Raw genomic sequence first — 22,122 nt, forward strand, 5'->3', positions numbered from 1 at the left:
AAAAGGTTGGGATAGATCTAAAATTAAATGGGAAGCGGATATTGGTTTTATTTTGTCTGAAGAGGATTGGTTAGATATTTGTAATGATAGCGTAACTAGATTGATAAATGCACGCTATGCAATGATTAATTACAATTTTTTACATCAATTATATTTGACACCTAAAAAATTTTTAAAAATATGGTTTTAATGAATCAGATTTGTGTTTTAGATGTGGTTATACGGTTGGAAATTTTTCATGCTGTTTGGTCATGCATAGTTATACAATCTTTTTGGAAGAAAATTCAATTGTTTTTAGAATATCTGTATAAGATTAAAATAGTTTTAGATCCAACAGTATTTTTATTGGGTAGTTTGCAACCTTTGAAAGGCTTAGAATTAAATAAGTTTCAGCTTGCTTTTGTATATTTAGGTTTATCTGTAGCGAAAAAATGTATTGCTAGTACGTGGAAATATACAAATATGACTGATATTAATAGATGGCATAATGAGATCAAATATTGTTTAATAATGGAAAAAATTATGTATGTTTCACATGATAATTATAATGTTTTAAATATTTATAATTGGCTGTTATATTCAGAATATTTACATTTCAATTTACATTGATCAGATTTTAATTTGTATATTTAACTTTTTTAAATATTTTTTTTCTTTTTTTATGGCTCTCCTTAGGAGAGTTGGCTGGGGGGGGGGGTTTCTCTCTTTCTTCTTTTCTTTTTTTTATATATATATAAAAATGTTCATGTTCATGTTTAATTGCTGTAGATGTTGAAAAACATTATTTGTTTTTTGAACGAATAAATAAAGATAAAAAAAAAGGAATGAAGCGTGCTTATTTAAAACAGAGATGCGGAAGAATTTCTTTAGCCAAAGAGTAGTGAACCACTGGAATTTGCTACCGCAGAGATTATTAGGTATCTAAATAGTCAAGATATCAATGATTATGGGGCAAAGGCAGGGGTGTGGGGCTGTGGGAGAATGGAACAGCTGATGATGAAATGGCAGAGCAGACTTAATGGACCGAGTGTCCTACTTCTGCTCCTATAATCTTATTGTGTTATAGTCTTATTTCATACGGAAACTAACTGCTGTCTCAGTAAAGCTACTATGAAATGACTGATCCCCACTTCTGCTCTACTCCACCAGATAAAAGATAGATGTACCTGTAAACATGAACATAAACACCCAGATTCTTTCCTGCTGATATCAAATTCTTGAATGGATCTTACACTGAGGAAAGAAGATGGAGCATTTGGTCGGTTTTTATTAATTGAACTTTTCTCTATAACCTGCACTATGTTTATGTACTTTTCTCTATGCCCAGCATCATTTGACTTACTGCAATACTTCTCCTGACAATGTTGTCTTATTTATTTGTTTATGAATTGACTTGCCTGGATAGCGTGGAAACAAGTATTTCAGTGCATGTGATATTAAAGCATTTCAATTCAGTGTTGTTATATCTAGGCTTAGGGTTACTTCAGCAGCAGTCCCAAAACTGCAGGCAGTGATTCAGCTATCCTTCAAAGGTTACATCACTTGCAACCTTCTCTTGTGCAACCATGGTTAATCAGTTCAATTGATGAAAGCTATAAGTATTTATAAATTTAACCTGTTGTAAATTACCATGAAAATTTTAAACTTTGTTTCCTAAGTGAATATTTAATAGTGCACAAAGCTTTCTAAATTCTCTGTCTATACAAAGCAATTTTAACATGTTTAGATTGTATTTCCTCATAAATATTTCAAAACATATTTGTTTTTAAATTCATAATCCAGCAAGTGCAGCTTTTATAAATTCATATATTATCATAATCAATTATGCTCCAATCTTAAAAAAAAATAAAGAATCAAAATAGTATTCTGCAAAATGCTTCAGAGGTTAATTTGGTGTTTTATTTTGTGGGTTACAGCCACTGCTGTTGGATCCCAGCAAACAGCTCAATCTGACACCTGGCAGCAATCAATTACAAAGGTTGTTAAATCTTCATTGGCTGCTTTCATACAAATCAGCTGCACTTTCCCACTGACAGCAAAATCTATGCCAATATGAATAGGAAGCAAATTCCTGCAAGATGAACATATAATGTGCAATTTGACCTGTGAGGTTATTGTTCTCTGGTGCTGAGATTTATTAACATTAGGTATGGGATATAACCAGCAGACTTATCACTCTATTAATAATGACACAAATCCTATAAACTTGATTCACATTTTTAGAGGAGATTTAACACTTTGGTGAGATTTTTAAATAACTGAAATTTTTTGTATTGACTAACTGGCTTGAGAATTAGTTTGATGATCAGAAAGAGAAAATTATGACAAATGATAAGGCATATTTTCCAGAGCAAGTTAAGCAGATGGTCTCTGAAAAGATTAACAGGTTTCAAAGTAGATAAAACATATGGAGTTGTAGCTTAATTTGCATGTAATTGGGTGGCAATGGTTTAAATGGCTGGAATCAACTTCTATTGTGTTGTAAATAATATTTAAATACAGGAAACCTATGAAATACTGTATTTTAAACAATTGAGTTAAATCCAACTCCATCAGGATATGATGAACACTTCAATTAAACAATAATTATTACTGGTAATTTACCAATAATTTCCATCATTTGGAAATAGGTCTGTGGTGACATAAGAAGAAAAATATATAAATAAAAATTGACCCTGCAAAAAAGTATAAAGATAAGACTGTAATAAAAAAGAAATTGATGCATTGGGAAAGGGGCAGAATGAAATAATAATTGAGAAAGCAAAGCACAGGAAATTTTGTAAAGTCCCAGCCTCACTGTATGAAATTTAGACATAGAGCACAGTAACAGGCCCTTTCAGCCTATGAGCCCGTGCTGCCCAATTACACCCAAATGACCTCCAACCTCTGGTATGTTTTGATCAATGGGAGGAAACCAGAGCCCTTGGGGAAAACTCACACAGACAGGGGGAGAACATACAGACTCCTTACAGACAGCACAAGATTCAAACCCAGGTCCTGATCACTGGTGTTGAAACAGTGTTGCGCTAACTTTCCTGCCCTTATATATTGATTTATATAAAATGAGATAAGTTTGAACTGTCTGTGGAGCTCAACAGATACATTAATTGTTTTGGAATACTTCTGTCTTCAAAATATTAGAATGATGAACTGAGTTTTTATGAACCATGGATATGTTTGTCATCATAAGTATCAGAAAAAAAGCAGTTGATTCTGGTACAAATGAAACCATTCAATGACCATAATTAAAAGTTAAGGGATGAGGAATTTACAATATGGGATGTAGTTTGAATACATGTTCGAGGGGTAGGATAATTTACTGTTTGGCTTAACTTTTCACACAAGTTAATAGTGTGTGCATAGTCTTCTAACAAAATAGATTGTCTGTGGCTTGAATGAACTTTCCGTTGCCTGTTCCATTCAATGTGCTCTTATGTTAATTGCATTAATTTCTGAGAGGCTGAAACAATTTATCCTGTTCACAAGAATGCTAGTGTTAAATTTCAATTCGTATGTTAAATTGAAAGTGAAATATTGCTACTAATAATAATGGATGGTCATAACCAGTATTAGTTTTCCATGTTTAGTGGGACACTTGGAGGGAAGTTTACTAATAACAATGTCAATGGAGTTATAAGGCTGAAATTTTCCAAATCTGATTAAACCTAGAATTTGTCTTGGTATTTACTCGGATCATACAATGGGAATTTAAACTGAAATTCCCAGTGAACGTCATTGGCAAATCTCTGAATGAACACAAGAAGGACATCCAGAAGCAGGTCTCTGACTAATTATATCTGCTCTGGTATTATCATGATTATGTTTTTTTTAGTTTAGTGGCATTTTGCAGCAATAAGTGAATATATTTTAATTCCCCTTAATGCCCAAAATCCACCAAGTGAGCCCACTTTAACAAGTATTTAGGTATGGAGACCAGACCCACACAACAGATCTCACCAGGATCTTAAGTTCACTAAGACATTTTTAGTCTTGCATTCAACTCTTTTTGTAATATATTGCCAATATGCCATCTGACTTCCTAATTGGTTGCTATGCTTGCCATCTCGCAGTAGCGTGCACAGGAACATCCAAGTTCCTCTCAACACCTTTGATTCTTCAACATTTTCCAAGGTACTTTTTTTTTGTTCTTTCATCTGCTGGTGGATGATCACCTGATGCTGCAATTGTTGATGGAAACGGGCCATTTGGCCTAACTCGTCCACATTGACCAGCGGATGCACTTCCATATTAAACCCATCTTCCAATACTTGGTCCTTTCATGCTTATGCAATTCAGAAGTTCATCCAGTCTCTTCTTAAATGGTGCTAATAGCCCAGCTTCCCCCTCTCTTGGTGAAGAAAGTCTGCCTCTTATCTCCTCAAAATATCTTCCCCCTTACCCTAAATCTATAATATTATCAACTTCAATCTAACCCACTGTAATTTTATATACCTCAATCATGTCTCCTCGTAACCTGCTCTGCTCCAGGAAGAACTGACCCAGCCTCTCCTCACTACTGAATATTTCATTTCAAACAATCCTGTTGAATTTGCTCTGCACTGTCTCTAGTACTATCACATTCTTCCTATGGTATGATGACGAGAACTGAGGTAGTACTCCAGCTGACATGTGACCAAGGTTCATAAAGTTGGAATATGATCTCCCTACTTCTGCATCCATTGCTCCCACAACCACATAAAATACCTTCAAGAATCTATGTACTTCAAGGTCCCTTGTTTTCTCAGTTCTCCCTTAGCCCCTTCCATTCATGTTGTATATCCTGGCCTCACCAGCAGTTTCAATATATACAGTATCACACAATATTTTTTTCTGGATTTAACTGCTGCTGTCATCATTCACTCCATTTCACCAACACATTGCAATGGGGTTGTAGCTGTCATTTGACCCTACCGAGTCACACCAGCTGCTAATCAAGGTTTGGTTCTGCTCCACCCATTAGTGCACAACTTGCTGTTGGCTCCATGTAAATTACTTGGACTGGCCTCTCCAGCCTGCCTGTACTTGGCCTTGGGCCATTGGATGTTGTAATTGGATTAACCCTCCTGGCACCATCATTGGGTCCCTGTTAATGACCTGGGCTGAAACCTCCAGCACTATAAAGGTGCCATGTGTTCTTTATTCTTGGTCTTTTTGCCAGCCTGGGACCATCTTGCTTCACTCCAGGCCTACAAATGTGTAAGAGTGCTGGAGAAACTTGGTAAGATGTGCACTGTTAAAAGGTTTGGGAGTGTTTAATTAGTGTCCCTTATAGCATAGAGCTGTGTCTGCACTGAGTCAAGGGGTGGTGGGGTATCATAGTGATTTTTTCTTTTTTTTGTTGATTTCCTTGATCATTGTATGTATCAGTTCATTGTGTGTGGGTGTATTTTGTTCCCAAACTATTTTCCCCACATTCGTTATTAATTGTCCGCTATTTCTTTCCTACCGCTGTTGTAAACTTTGCAGTGAACTTGTGTGGTGCACCAGTTACCATTTCCCAGATTTGCCTCCTATAAATAAATTCCTTCCCTACCAAAACTGTGTTGCGAGTCCTTGCCTTTGAGACCTTCCAAACCTGTTTCCTTACTTTCAACACGCATCACTATCTCTCTGGAGCCTTACCTTTAACACAAACAACAACTTTGCCAGTCTTTGTGTCCAATGGTCAAGCCATTCATGTATATGGGAAACAGCAATGGGTGCAGCATCTATCCCAAAAATACCATCCATCATCTTCCTATCATCTCTTAAAGCCAATTTTGGATCTAGTTTGCCAACTTTCCCTAGATTGCATGGACCCTGATCATGACCATTAAATTCATGCTTGATACAAAGTCTGGCAAAGTTGTTTGTGTGAAAGGTAAAGTTCCAAAGAGAAACTGATGTGTTGGTGAAATGGACTGAATGATGACAACTGCAGTTTAATCCAGAAAAAAAATATTGTGTGATACTGTATATCTTTAAACTACGAGTGAGACCAGGATTAACAACATGAATGGAAGTGGCTAAGGGAAAATTGAGGAAAAAGAGGGACCTTGGAGTACAAGTCCATAGATTCTTGAAGTCCATGTAAATCACATCTACTTCCCTACTCTCATTGATACACTTTGTTCCCTCATTGGAATCATGGAAAAATTCCCTTGGTTCAATATATTGGTTTTTATCAATGGTCTTACTTAGGGATCCAGTCTTTCTTGAATCTTTTTATTGGCCATACTCTTGCCTCTTTTGAACAACTATCTGTTAAATTTAATATACCCAGACACCAATTTTTTTTTGTAATTTACACTTTAGGAATATTTTAAACTCTATCTTCAAACTCCTAGTTCTGAGGAAGTCTCATTGTGAAAGGGAAAATGTATAATTTTCAACCTGAAAATGGCTGTTATCTGCCCTGTATGAATGACTTTTGCTATGCAAGGATAATTCCTTGGATGGAAAAAAAACTATAGGAACAAGATTTCCAGCAAATATTTTCAACATGGGATTCTATTTCGAGTATTGCAATTTAAACTAGTACATCATGCCCACTATTCTAAAATCCAATTGGCTAAATTCTATTCTATCTTGTCTTCTAAATGTGATAAATGTAAAACTGAAGATGGTTCATCGTATCATGTTTTGGTTATGTCCTCTCAATTTTTGGGAAGATGTATTTTGTATACTATCTTTAGTTCTTGATATTAATTTGGTTCCATCTCCTTTAATCAGTCTTTTTCAATGGCACCTTGCCCCAGGAATTAACTGGGAATTTACTGGGACAGGGTCCAGTGGAAAAGGAACACTGTTTTAACAGTGGCATCAAATGATGTCATTTTATGCCAGGGATTAACCACCTCTACCCCTACTAATATCCCTGGCATCTGCTGATGCCAGTGTGCTGTTAAAACCAGTGGAAAATGGACAGCAGAAAGCCACCCATTTCCGTTTCAAGATAGAACACTCCGATCCCTGGGGATGAGTGTGTTCAGTGGAAAAGCAATTAGTGTCCCTGCTAAGGGTGGCCCAGTGGAAAAGGCACAAAGGACTTCCTATCCCAGGACACTGCACAGCCAATTAACTGGAATGCCAGTGGAAAAGGAGCTGAAGCCTTTTTTGGAATTTGCAGGCCCTATGATCCAATATTGAATTCCTCACAATCCCATGTCAAAACATTTGCTTCCCTGATTACCAGAAGGGACATACTAATGAAATGGAAAGATGCTGTCCCTCCCACTCACTCTAAATGACTGTCCGATATGATGGGTTGTTTGGCTTTAGAAAAAAATTAGATGTTCCACTAATGCAATGAATGCAAACTTTATATCTTTATGAGGTTTGTTCCTTAATTATTTCTCAAATTGGTAAGATTAACTAATTTTTGATTCTTGACCTCATTGTTTATTTTTTTTTCATTATCAGATAGTGGACTATATATTTTGCCAAAAACCTCCATAGGTAGAGGGTTGGGTTTTTTATCCACGTATTTAAAAAAAAAAACTTAGCTTTTGTCATTACTGATAATATTATATAAATTTGATTACCAATGTAACATTTGCTAAATTAAATTAATAAAAATATTGAAAAAGGAATTATGGAAGATGATAACCATATATCCACCATCATGTAAGACAACTCTTTCAGCATTTTGGGATTAGTTTTATCAGCTTTTGCAAATTTATTTATTTTTTAGGGAGTTCTAATTCTTTCAACATTTTCAATCACTCCAGACCTATTGTTCTCCTCGAATCCTCAGATTTTCTGTGAAGACAGGCAAAAATGTTTACGGTTAAACAGGAAAGCCTTCAGCTGCAGTGCTGTAGTGCAATACACAATAGTGTTGGAGAAACTCAGCAGGTCACAAAAACACCTATGGAAGCAAAGAGATGTAACTAATGTTTTGGGTTTGCTTCAGCAATGTATGAGGAAAAATTAGGCAGATGTTGAATTAAAAAGGTGGGGAAAAGGAGGGAGGAAGGGAGAGGAGCACAGGCCAGCAGGCAAGAGGTCATAGATGGATATGGGTGGGAGGCTGAAGAGAAAAAAGCCGAGATGATGGGGAGAGGGGCTAGCTCTCTGGAGAATGAAGGCAGTGAGGATCTGGAGGAAAGGAGATAGAGGGATAGAGAGAGAAAGAGAGAGGGGAGAGGATTCATAGAAAATGGAGGTTGTTCATACCATCTAGTTGGAGGGTGCCTAGTTGGAGTAGCTGTTGTTCCACCAATTTGTAGGTGGCCTTGGTTTCGAGGTGTATGAGACCATCAATGGACATGTTGGTGTGGGAAAGGGGTGTGAAATTGAAATGATTGCCAATGGGAGATCCCATTATTGTAGCAGATAGCGAGGGTGCTATCCTTCTGCGACCTTTCCTTCAGCTCTCCACCCCCTTCCCCATCATTTCTCAGCTTTTTTTTCTTCTTCCCTCCTACCCAGAATGACCTGTGACTTTAGCCTGTCTTCTTCCTCCTGCCCCTTCCCTCCTTTCCTCTCCACAGCTTTTTATTCAGATGCCTCTCTGCTTTTTGCTCATACCTTGACAAAGGATTCAGGCCCGAAATGTTGGTTATTATTTCTTTTGCTTCTTATAGACATTGCTTGACCTGCTGAGTTTCTTCAGCATTTTTGTGTAATTCTCAAAATGTTTGCCAAGTCTTTCTGTAATTTCCTTACTTGACAGATATACATAATACAATTGATTTCCCAATAAAATATTAACAAATGGAAATTTAGGGGATGGAAAAGCAATGACTGAAACTTCTCAGTTTTCTTATTACTGTTACATTAAAATTTTAATGAATCCAAACTACATTTGTGTATATTAAGTACAGTGATGTCTAAAAATAGTCATGACAGAATCCAACATCTGCAGATTTCTTGTTACGTCTCGACAGGTTTATATTTTTAAATCTAGCATATCCATAAAAAACATTCATTTTATAAATGAGGATTAAAAACTATCACTGTAAATGCCGATGGCTATGACTTCTCTTGGAGTGTGCTAAAAGTTGGGATATAAAGCAATAAAATACAAGACTCCCTCTTTCCCTGGATTTCATGTATGAATTTGAATTGTGTCAATATGCTTGGCGAACTATGAACTGGTGTTCTTTGGAGCAGTACAAATGAACACTCAACAAACATTAGCATGTAAGTTGTCTGAAAAAAAATAATTGATGCAACTTTGCTCTCATTGAAGCTGTCGTTTCGTTTTCAGGAACTTCTAATGTACAGGCACTGTCTAAGATTATAGATGACCTCGGATTCTGTTAGAAAACTGTTAAAAGGATACAATTGTAGTTTATGGTTAGTACTTATTTGCTGCACTAAGGAAGAATTTTGGTGCATATCTAGATTGTAAAATGTGTATGAAAATACACTTATTGTCATAATATCCACAGGAGAGGATTTTAAATAAGTTTACATTCATAATGCAATTAAGCACCTCAAAAATAAACTACTTGTGATGCTTAAAACAGTGAAGTTGAGTAAGTATTTAATTATAAATCAGTCTATTCTTTTATGCCATGAAAACCTCAGAAGCAAAGATGCTTGAATACATCACAATTTATCAATGTCTTTTTTATGTAAACAAATCAAATATAATTTGTCCAAGACATTTTGTAAAAACAAAGCCTCCTAAAATGTCCCTTCAATGGAATGAAAAGAATCTTTACTGTCTGCTGCTCTTCTAATTCTGTTCTCTCAATGTTTCTCACAAAACATCACCATTGCATTTAAAAGCCTGTTGAATTGACAATAAAGATGTTTGCAATACTGTATAGTGCTATCTGAAATAATGTTTCAGTTTCATACCTGAAGATACTGACACGACCGTTCTTGCTGGCATGGATCTGATTTCATGAGAGTTTTATTATCAAGATTGACCGAGGATTTCTGAAAAACTTCATGGGCTCGACTCACGGTTAAAGTAGAAGACCACAAGCTCTTCTTCATGATTTGTGCATCAATATCGAGCGGGATATTTACACAAGTTGTACACTTCATGTCATTATTGCTCCGGGAAGTTTTTAAAGACTGCTCATTGATGCTATTGTAAGCTTCCATGAAGTACTGGGATGTGGAACGGTCAGGACAACGACCCACTGTCATCACATTTGTTGGTCCATGATAAAGGCATACATTACCATCCAAGTTATCTTCTGAGCTCCACCAACCTGAAATGTTAGATTTGTTCTTCAATTCTGACTTCCTGTCTTTGCTCTTGCTGCGCTTTCCACGTTTCGTAGCATGTATCTCCTCCAAATTTGCTTTATTGCCATTCAGGTGTCCCTTGGAAGGCCCTTCCAGAGAGTGGGACTTGGTAAACAGCTTTTGCACTGAATGAACAAGATGGCGGATCCTTCCTGGACTTTCGCTTCGGTGTTCCAAGGCTGACCGCTTATACTGTAGAGTATGGAAACCATCACGGCGGATTGGGAGCTGCCTTTCAAACTGGTCGAGGAGGCTGGCAGGAATCCGGTTAATTTTATTGGATGTGGGAGCAGGCACCAGAGCACATTCATCCTTAAGATCTTGATGTGAACTGTAATGTCTTCTTGGAAAAGTGCTACTGGACATTTGGTCACTGAGTGGAATCGTGCAGTCTGAGTGAAAAGAGTTCCGCTGGGAGTAATAGGAATGATCCCCAGGGTGAGAGTCAACTGGATTGATTATATATGGCTTCCTTTCCTGTTGGTGGGAAAGCGTATCGTATGTAAGTTCACAGTTGGCTGCATGAAGGGGACCTCGGCTGCTCGATAACCCTTTCATTATTGTGACTTAGACTTTTACGAAGTCATTTGATAGCTGTAGTTATTATCACAAGATGTCTTGAGAAAGCCCTAAAAATTATAAAGTGAAACAATTCATCAGTAATATGGTCATGCTGCAATAAAATCATCATTTGAAACATGTTCCCATTTTCTGAACCTATGAGCACACAGGAAAATCTGCTGAGGGATGTAATTAAAACATCTCTGGTAGTTGATTCTCTTGTGTTTTTAAATTTGGATATACAGACAGCATGGTAACAGGCCATTTTGTCCCACCAGCCTATGCCGCCCAATTAACCTACAACCCCCAGTAAGTTTTGAATGGTGGGAGGGAACTGGAGCCCCCGAGGAAAATCCATACAAGTACAGGGAAGATGTACCAACTCCTTGGAGACAGCGTGGGATTCAAAACCTGGTCCCAATTCATTGGCGCTGTAACAGAATTGCACCCATTTATTTGACAAAGTTCACATTATTACAAGGTAAGATCTTATTTGTGTTGGTTATTATACATTGGAAAAGTAACTTCATTATTGAAGAGACTTTAAAATCTCATTAATTTTCCTGTGCGCTGAAAATCCAGGGAAATTATCACATGGATTAGACACACATTCCATAATTTTACTATCACCCTAAATTGAGCTCTCAATTTTTTTAAACCATGACACCTCCTTCAAGATAAAATATACCCTTCACATCTCTCCCATCAAGACCATTCAGGGTGTTATTTTTCAATCATATCCTCGTTCACTCTTTTAAGCTTTTCTAAACTGTACTCCAATTCTGTCAGAACTTTGCATCATTGTGTAATTATTTCTTACCCCTATTAATCCATTCTCCTGGATAAAATGCTATTACATGAGTAGTATTTTTTTTTCTGCATGTGCATGGCATCTTATCAGTCTTGCCACATGAATCTTTGTTTACTTTAATATATTTCTGTCTTTCACTTTATGGAAAGCTCTGAATTGCATTCTTTCAGAATGGATGCATCTACTTTGGGTGTTTTGGAGTTCATTTGCCACCATTTCACCCATTCATTCATTTTATCATTTTACAAATCTACCCAAACTACTTACAATGTAATCTTTCATCTAATTTGAATCCATGCATTTCCAATCCTATCATTAGTTTTTTTTTTCTTGCATTATCTTCACTAGGAATATTTATTTAAATTTAGACATACAGCATGGTAACAAGCCATTTCAGCCCATGAGCCAGTGGCACCTAATGACACCCAATTAACCTTTAACCCTGGGTACATTCCAAATGGTGGGAGGAAAGCAGAACCCCTGGGGAAAGCCTGCGCAGATACGCAGACAACATACAAACTCCTGACAGAGTCTGGGATTTGAACCCCTGTCCCAAACACTGGCACTGTAATGGTGTTGCACTACCTGCCACGCCAACTGTGCCACCCCTAATTTTTACTAATATAGTTAATGCATTCTTGTATATCTCTTAGTTGCAGTAAGAAAGCATTTTGGTGCATCTATACATTATACTTGTGTATATGAGAATAAACTCATATTGAACATAGAGCAATTTAGAAAAAAAATGCTGAGTGGTTGTGATTCGGTGAGACCCGAGAGGTTACAGTCCTTTTCTGTCTTCATTGAAACGTTTTTATATGCTTTCTGGAACTCAATTTTAACAATATTTATCTTTCCAGACCTTGGTTGTTTTCAAAAATAAAAATCATTTAGGTTTATGAAGCCTAAAACTACTCTTTGCAAATATATGTCGATCAACTATAAACTTTCATTTAATATGTAATTTTATCCTCAGTTAGGAACTTGTACAATATGTCTACATGTCTGAAGTTCCCTCCCTTATATGTGACATATGGAATTTTTCAATCAAAAGAAAACTTCGAACTTCATAAATTTCAGTCAGGCTTGAGCCATGGACTATCACGAATTAATATGTGGAACAGGTACATTGACCATGTTATGCTTCATGTGGGCACAAATTAGTTACGTTTGAAGGATTCAGATGAGAATGAACTAGACACTAGCCATCTGTTTGAACAATGGAACAGTATGTCTGGCAACATACTGTATTTCTTGTTACAAATATTGTACTAATAATTTGGCATTCTTGCTTGGAACTTTCATCAAAAACACTGTATGCAACACAAAATGAGCAAATGACACAACAGGGAATATTCTTCTGATGTTAATTTCATGAGTATTGTCATGGTTACCAAATGAATTTCAGCTGTTATTTCCAAGTGATACTCATTTTGTGAATGCTGGATTCTGTTGTAAGTGATGCTCCATGATCTCAATCTGATTAGAAAACATCAAAAGAAGAGCATATTTATGAAGCAGATGTTACTTTCCTCTTCCAGTCACATTATTATGGAGTACTTGCCATGAGGTGATCAGTTACACAAGTATCTTCTAATTTTGCAAAATGTCAAAAGGACAGACTGTTGTTCTTCAAGACATTTTTGAATATTTTCTTTAAATTTTAAGAAAATATGACAGTTAATATAATAAAAATAATACATTGAATATGAAATCATTAAAAAAATTCATAAGATCTGGGGAAATTTGAATTTGAATTCCAAATTTGAAAGGAAAGGGGACAGAGAACAGGGAATAGAGGGAGATAAAAAGAAAGGAAATAGACAAGAAAATGCAACTGGAGCAAGGTTCCACATCTCAGAGTTGCATCATTTTAAAAGTATTAAATTTATAATAAGGAGTATACTAATTGACAAATATCAAAATAAGGTATACAATCTGGGCATTTAAGTAATCTAAGGTTGCCAAATTTCACCGAACATACTATATCTATTCCTTTTTTTCTTTGGCTTGGCTTCGCGGACGAAGATTTATGGAGGGGGTAAAAAGTCCACGTCAGCTGCAGGCTCGTTTGTGGCTGACAAGTCCGATGCGGGACAGGCAGACACGGTTGCAGCGGTTGCAGGGGAAAATTGGTTGGTTGGGGTTGGGTGTTGGGTTTTTCCTCCTTTGCCTTTTGTCAGTGAGGTGGGCTCTGCGGTCTTCTTCAAAGGAGGTTGCTGCCCGCCAAACTGTGAGGCGCCAAGATGCATGGTTTGAGGCTTTATCAGCCCACAGGCGGTGGTCAATGTGGCAGGCACCAAGAGATTTCTTTAGGCAGTCCTTGTACCTTTTCTTTGGTGCACCTCTGTCACGGTGGCCAGTGGAGAGCTCGCCATATAACACGATCTTGGGAAGGCGATGATTCTATTCCTAAGACTATAAATAATCTCAATGAGAATACAACTTTGCACTTCCATGTTCCAACAATCAATGTGAAGTAGGGAATTGGATTTCCATTTTTCCGCTATATATTCCCTGGCTATTGACAATGCAATTTTAATAAATTTAATTTTACTTCTGGAGAAGTTAACTTGGATAACTGTCAAATTCTCCAGAATAAATTTTGGGTCTAGACTCGAGGGAAGTTCACTCCCACAATTTTTGTCAACACTTTCCTCAATTCTATCCAAAAGGGTCTTAATTATGTGCATAAGCAGATGGAATATAAAAAGGTACCAATGTCTATACTACACCTAAAACACCTATCAGAAAATTCTGGTTTATTTTTGTGTATCTTTTGAAGTGTGAGATATAATTAGTGCAGAAAATTATAATGGATCAGTCTATATCTAGAATTAATTAAGGTGGTCATTATCTACACATAGATCTGACCAGCATTGTGAATCAATTACAATGCCCAAATCTGATTCCCATCTCTCCCTTGATCTGTAGTCCAGATTTTGGGCTTTTATCTTGGATCAGAACATATAGATTAGAGATAAATTTGGTTGCATTCCCCTTTAAATTTAGAATTAATAGGAACATTAACGGTCCCCACTATTCCCTCAAAAAATATCACAATTGGAGATAACAGAAAAATGTGTTAGGTAAATTATATTTATTTTTAAGTCCCTCAAAAGACATAAATTGCCTTTGACCATAACAATCTTCAAAGACCTGATACCATGTGGGAACCAGGTAGCCAAGATTCTATTACCCAAAGTTATGGGTATTAAATTGTTTTGAGATAGAGGTGTCTTTGAGGATAATTCCTCTTTTAATCCCATAAATTGTTTAATTTTATCCCAAATATAAATTATTTCAATAATGGGTTATTTGTTTTTCTTTTAATTTAAAATTTCTTTTATAAATAATTTTTTCATCAAACTTTTAAGAGTAGGTAAAATAGATTTGTGCCACTCATTGCATTGGTCAGTGATACTTGTATCTGTGAAGAATGATGCAGTTTGTACCAATCTATCCTTATTTCAACTTGTCATTGCATGTATCTTCATGAAATATGGCAAGCTTATCACATGTAGCACTTAACTCATGAAACATAATAACATGCTACATTTTCATTCATGCAAGTTTAATCCATTAAATGGATAGAACACAAGAGCATGAGAAGTAGGCCACCTGACCCCTAAATCCTGCCACGCTATTTAACATAGTCATGTCTGATCTAATAAAGTCTCAATCCCTCATCTCTGCTAATCCCTAAACCCCTCAATCTCTTGATCTTTTAAAATCAGAGTCAAAAGAAACCAAATTAAATGCATGCATCATAAGAAATAAAGTGGATGACTTTGTAGTATAACGACACATTGGCAGGTATATCACAGTTGTGGCTAAAGGATGGATGTCACTGGGATCTTAATATCCAAGGATACACAGTGTATCAAAGTGATAGGCAGGTAAGCAGAGGGAGATGATGTGGTTCTTTTGGTAACAAACCACATTAAATCAGCAGAAAGAGGTGACATTGGATCAGAAAATATAGAATTATTATGGGTTGAGTTAAGAAATGGCAAGGGTAAAAAGTCACTGTTGGCAATAGCAAAAGACCTGTAAACAGTAGCTGGGATGTAGACAACAAATTACAACAGCAAATAAAAAAGGTATATCAGATGTTATAAATGTCATGAGGGATTTTTAACATGCAAGTGGATTGGGAACACCAGCTTGGGTCTTGATCTCAAGAGAGAATTTGTAAAATGCCCATGAGATAGCTTTTCAGAGCAGCTTATTGATGAGTCCAGGAGGGGACTGGCTGTACTGGTTTGAGTATCCAGCAGAAGTAATTAGAGACTTAAAGGATCCATGTGGACAGTGATCACAATGTGATTGAGTTCAATTTGTGATTTAACAAGAAGAAAATAAAGTCCCACGTGTTGCTATTTCAGTGGAGTAAAGGGAATTACACTGGCATGAGAGAGGAAGTGGCCAAAGTAGATTGGAAGGGAGCACTAGTTGGAAGGACAGCAGAGCAGCAATAGAGGGAGGTTCTGTAAGAAATAAGGAAGGAGCAGGATAAATACATACCAAAAAGAGAAGAAATATTTGAATGGGAAATTGTCATAACGGTGGCTGACAAGGGAAGTCAAAGACAATGTTAAAGCAAGAGAGGGCATATAATTAAACAAAAATTAGTGGGAAAAAAGAGGATTGAGAAATGTTTAAAAACTTGTAAAAAGTAACTAAAACCTCATAAGGAAGGAAAAGATGAAATATGAAAGTAGGTTAGTAAATAATATTGAACAAAAAGTTTCTTCAACTATATCGAGTAAAAGGGAAGTGAAAGTAGACATATGACTATTAGAAAATGACTGGAGAGGAATTAAATGAGTATTTTGCATCAGTCTTCACTGTGGAAAACATTAGCAGAGCATCAGGTGTTGATGGGTATCAGGGAAGGAAAGTGAGTGCAGTTACTATTTCAAGGGAGAAGGTGCTCAGAAACCAGAATGATATAAGGATGTCCACCAGACCAGATTGATTGTACCCTCAAGATCTGAAAGAAGTAGTAGTAGAGATTGTGGAGGATTTGGTAATTGGGCTTTCCATTTGTATATCTACCAGATCTAGTTGATAATATTTTTTTCAATTGAATTGTCAGAAAGGATTAATTGGAATTATATATGATAGATTATGGAAATGATATTCAATAATTCACCATAAGATTAAAAAGGCTTGGGAATTGGAACTTGCAAGACCCTTATTGGAGGATCAATGGCACAAGATTCTTAAACTGGTGGATCCATCTTCAAGATGTGTCTGACATTCATTAATCCAATTCAAAGTGGTGCATCCTGTTCGCATGTCCAAAGATGAGCTGGCTTGTATCTTTTCTAATATTAACCCTACTAGTTACCGATGCAATTCTGATATTTCTATAATGAACGCATGCTTTGGTCTTGTCCATCATTAGAAATCCATTGGAAATAAATTTTTAATCTTTTCGACCGTATTTCAGGCAGAGCTGCCACCCAATCCAATAACTGCTCGTTTTGGCGTCATTAATCCAGACACAGGGAGTTTTTCCTGTATCTGCGCAATGGGCATCTTATTCAAATGGAAAGATTCTAGACCTCCAACAGTATTTCAATGGTTCTCTCATATTATGTCCTGTTAAAGTTTAGAAAAAAATAGATATGTATTTGATTCATTGGTGAAATTTGAAGATACATGGTGACTTTTTGTCTTATTTTGATTTACTATAAATGAGTTTAATGTGATTAGATATACACACTCTTCCAGATGAGATATAGTCTTCTTTTTGATTAAAAGCTAGAAAAGATGTAACCTTAAGGATAAGATGATCAGATGTTTTTTTTTTAGTTTTTTTTAAATAGAGTAGGTTAGGTAGGGTTGTCTCCACCCAGTGTGGGGGGCGGGGAGGGGGTGGGGGGGAGTGGGGGGGAGGACTGAGTTTGAACTGTTTGAAGTTTTACCTTGATATATACATATCTGACATTGTATTTTCAGTTTTGTTCTCTTTTCATTGCACTGTATTTATTATAAAAACCAATTAAAAAAAAAAAATTAAAAGGTCATGCCTCAATCAATAGATTCTGGTATGGTTCCGAAGGACTGGAAAATCACAAATTATCAACTAGTCAGCCTGATGCCAGTGGATGGGAAGATGCTGGAGTTGATCATCAAGGATAAAGTTTCTAAGATCTTGGAGGCACATGACAAGATAAGTCAAAAGCAGGATGGTTTTCTGAAGGGAAAATCTTGCTTAACAAACATATTGGAATTCTTTGAAGAAGTGACAAACAGGCTAGATAAAGGAGATGCAGTGAATGTTTGGCATTTGGATTTTCAGAAGGCCTTTGACAAAGTGCCACACATGAGATTACAGTAAACAAACTAGCATGGAAAAAGCATTGGCTGATTGTCATGAAGCAGACATTCAGAATATAGGGATCATATTCTGGTTGGCTGCCAGTTGCTAGCACTATTCCATAGGGGTTGGTGTTGCGGCTACTTCTTTTCATGTTGCATATTAATGATTTGGATTATGGAATGAATAGCTTTGTCGCCAAGTTTGATATGAAGGTAGGTAGAGGAGCAGGTAATTTTTTTTTTTTTTTTAAACTTTTTTATTTTTCACACCATAATCACAATAGCCATGATATACACTTTTTCTTTTCCACACATTTACAGTGACTTTTTCTCCCTCCCCCCTCCCTCCTCCCAAGCCACCCCCCCACCCCCCCCCTCTCATCCATTTTAGGTATACAATCTAGGTTGCATTAATTCAGTTAGACAATGTTGTCATTCAACAAAAATACACCAGAAATTCTACTGAGTCCATTCTTTTCTTTTCTTCTCCTTCCATCAACTTAGGTAATGTTTGTTCCCGGTAGGTTTTCGCTATTGTATTTAATGTAAGGCTCCCATACTTGTTCGAATATTTCAATATTATTTCTTAAACTATATGTTATTTTTTCTAATGGAATACATTTATTCATTTCTATATACCATTGTTGTATTTTCAAATTATCTTCCAATTTCCAGGTTGACATAATACATTTTTTTGCTACGGCTAGGGCTATCTTGACAAATCTTTTTTGTGCATCTTCCAAGTCAATTCCAAATTCTTTATTTTTTATGTTACTTAGGAGAAAGATCTCTGGATTCTTTGGTATATTGTTTTCTGTTATTTTATTTAATATCTGATTGAGATCATCCCAAAATTTTTCTACTCTCTCACATGTCCAGATTGCATGAATTGTTGTTCCCCTTTCTTTTTTACATCGAAAACATCTATCAGATACTGTTGGGTCCCATTTATTTAACTTTTGCGGTGTAATGTATAGTCTGTGTAACCAATTATATTGTATCATATGCAGCCTCGTATTTATTGTATTTCTCATCGTTCCAGAGCATAACTTCTCCCATGTTTCCTTTTTTATCTTTATATTTAAATCTTGTTCCCATTTTTGTTTAGTTTTACCATTTGTTTCCTCATTCTCCTTTTCTTGCAGTTTAATATACATATTTTTTATAAATCTTTTGATTAACATTGTATCTGTAATCACATATTCAAGGTTACTTCCCTCTGGTAAACTCAAGTTGCTTCCTAATTTATCTTTCAAGTAGGATCTCAGTTGGTAATATGCCAGCGCTGTATCTCCAGTTATATTGTACTTATCTCTCATTTGTTCAAAGGATAAGAATCTACTTCCTGAAAAACAATTTTCTATTCTTTTAATCCCTTTTTTTTCCCATTTTCTAAAGGCAAGGTTGTCTATTGTAAAAGGGAGTAGCTTATTTTGCGTCAATATTAGTTTTGGTATTTGGTAATTTATTTTATTTCTTTCTACATGAATCTTCTTCCATATATTGAGGAGATGGTGTAATACTGGAGAAGTTCTATGTTGTACCAATTTTTCGTCCCATTTATATAATATGTGTTCAGGTATCTTTTCCCCTATTTTATCTAATTCTAGTCTCGTCCAGTCTGGTTTTTCCCTTGTTTGATAAAAATCTGATAGGTACCTTAATTGTGCGGCTCTATAATAATTTTTGAAGTTTGGCAATTGTAAGCCTCCTTGTTTATACCATTCTGTTAATTTATCTAGTGCTATCCTCGGTTTCCCCCCTCTCCATAAAAATCTCCTTATTATTTTCTTTAACTCTTTGAAGAATTTTTCTGTCAGTTGTATTGGCAATGCCTGAAATAAGTATAGTATCCTTGGAAAAATGTTCATTTTAATACAGTTTATCCTTCCTATCAGTGTTAGTGGTAGCTCTTTCCAATGCTCTAAATCGTCCTGTAATTTTTTCATTAGTGGATTGTAATTGAGTTTATATAATTGGCCTAGATTTTTGTTTATTTGCACACCTAGGTATCTTATTGCCTGCGTTTGCCATCTGAATGGGGATTCCTCCTTAAATTTTGAGAAATCCGCGTTATTCATAGGCATTGCTTCACTTTTATTTACGTTTATCTTGTATCCCGACACTTCTCCATATTCCTTCAATTTCTTATATAGTTCTTTTATTGATAGTTCTGGTTCTGTTAAGTACACTATCACATCATCCGCAAACAGACTGATTTTATATTCCCTGTCTTTTATTTTTATTCCTTTTATATTATTATCTCTTCTTATCGATTCTGCTAGTGGTTCTATAGCTAGCGCAAACAATAATGGTGATAGTGGGCATCCCTGCCGCGTTGACCTGCTTAAGTTAAATTGCTTTGATACATGTCCATTTACTGTCACTTTCGCTAACGGTCCCTTATATAATGCTTTAATCCAATTAATATACTTCTCCGGTAAACTGAATTTTTGCAATACTTTGAACAAGTAATTCCATTCTACTCTGTCGAAGGCCTTCTCTGCGTCTAAAGCAACTGCTACTGCTGGTGCTTTATTTCCTTCTACTGCATGAATTAAGTTAATAAATTTACAAATATTGTCTGTTGTGCGTCTTTTTTTGATAAATCCAGTTTGGTCTAAATTTACCATTTTCGGTACCTGTTCTGCTAATCTGTTCGCTAATAGTTTAGCTATTATCTTATAATCTGTGTTTAGCAGAGATATTGGTCTATATGACGCTGGTGAGAGTGGATCTTTCCCTTGTTTTAGTATCACTGTAATTATTGCTGTTTTACATGAATCTGGTAAGTTTTGTGTCTCATCAATCTGGTTGATTACATCCAGGAGGGGCGGTATTATTAGGTCTTTAAATGTTTTGTAGAATTCTATTGGGAGTCCATCCTCTCCTGGTGTCTTATTATTTGGTAATTTTTTTATTATCTCTTGTATTTCTACTGTTCCAAATGGTTCTGTTAATTTATTTTGTTCCTCTATTTGTAGTTTTGGTAGTTCAATTTTAGTCAAAAATTCATCTATTTTCCCTTCTTTCCCTTCGTTTTCGGTTCGGTATAATTGTTCATAGAATTCTCTGAAGTTTTCCTTAATTTCTTTTGGATTATATGTAATTTGTTTGTCTTTTTTCCTTGTTGCCAATACCATTTTCTTAGTTTGCTCTGTCTTAAGCTGCCATGCTAAGATTTTGTGTGTTTTTTCACCTAGTTCATAATATTTCTGTTTTGTCTTCATTATATTCTTCTCCACCTTATATGTTTGTAATGTTTCATATTTTATTTTTTTATCCGCCAGTTCTCTTCTTTTGGTTGTATCTTCCTTTATTGCTAATTTTTTTTCTATGTTTATTATTTCCTTTTCCAACTGCTCTGTTTCCTGATTATAGTCCTTCTTCATCTTGGTTGCATAACTTATTATTTGCCCTCTAATGAATGCTTTCATTGCGTCCCATAGTATAAACTTATCTTCCACTGATTCCGTATTTACTTCAAAGTACATTTTTAATTGTTTTTCAATAAATTCTCTAAAATCCTGTCTTTTAAGTAGCATGGGGTTTAATCTCCATCTATACATTCTTGGAGGGATGTCTTCTAGCTCTATTGCCAATAACAGGGGTGAGTGGTCCGATAATAGTCTAGCTTTATATTCCGTTTTCCTAACTCTCCCTTGAATGTGGGCTGATAACAGGAATAGGTCTATCCTTGAGTATGTTTTATGTCTAGTCGAGTAGTGTGAGTATTCCTTTTCTTTTGGGTTTTGTTTCCTCCATATGTCCACAAGTTTCATTTCTTGCATTGATTTAATTATAAATTTGGTTACTTTGTTCTTCCTGTTAATTTTTTTCCCCGTTTTATCCATATTTGGATCCAAATTCAGATTGAAATCCCCTCCTATTAGTATGTTCCCTTGCGTATTAGCTACCTTCAAAAAGATATCTTGCATAAACTTTTGATCTTCTTCGTTAGGTGAATATATATTAAGTAGATTCCAAAGCTCTGAATATATCTGACATTTTATCATAACATATCTCCCTGCTGGATCTATTATTTCCTCTTCTATTTTAAATGGCACATTTTTGCTAATTAATATAGCCACTCCTTTTGCTTTTGAATTATACGATGCTGCTGTTACATGTCCTACCCAATCTCTCTTTAATTTCTTGTGCTCCAATTCAGTTAAGTGTGTTTCTTGGACAAATGCTATATCTATTTTTTCCTTTTTCAGTAAATT

The 22,122-nt window shown here is 35.8% G+C and overlaps 1 protein-coding gene across 14 annotated transcripts in view; it reads right to left on the reverse strand.

The window, feature by feature from the left end:
• dlgap1a (discs, large (Drosophila) homolog-associated protein 1a) overlaps window positions 1-22,122 on the reverse strand; it is a 615,703-nt gene that overhangs the window by 248,133 nt on the left and 345,448 nt on the right. For all 14 annotated transcript variants that reach the window (XM_069921771.1, XM_069921770.1, XM_069921766.1 and 11 more), the window contains one exon: window positions 9,793-10,820. In XM_069921771.1, the coding sequence (XP_069777872.1) occupies window positions 9,793-10,749 (957 nt within the window). In that variant the 5' untranslated portion in view covers window positions 10,750-10,820. The remainder of the gene's footprint in view (window positions 1-9,792; window positions 10,821-22,122) is intronic.

This window comes from Narcine bancroftii, chromosome 2 (assembly GCF_036971445.1).
Source record: "Narcine bancroftii isolate sNarBan1 chromosome 2, sNarBan1.hap1, whole genome shotgun sequence".
Lineage (NCBI taxonomy): Eukaryota > Metazoa > Chordata > Chondrichthyes > Torpediniformes > Narcinidae > Narcine > Narcine bancroftii.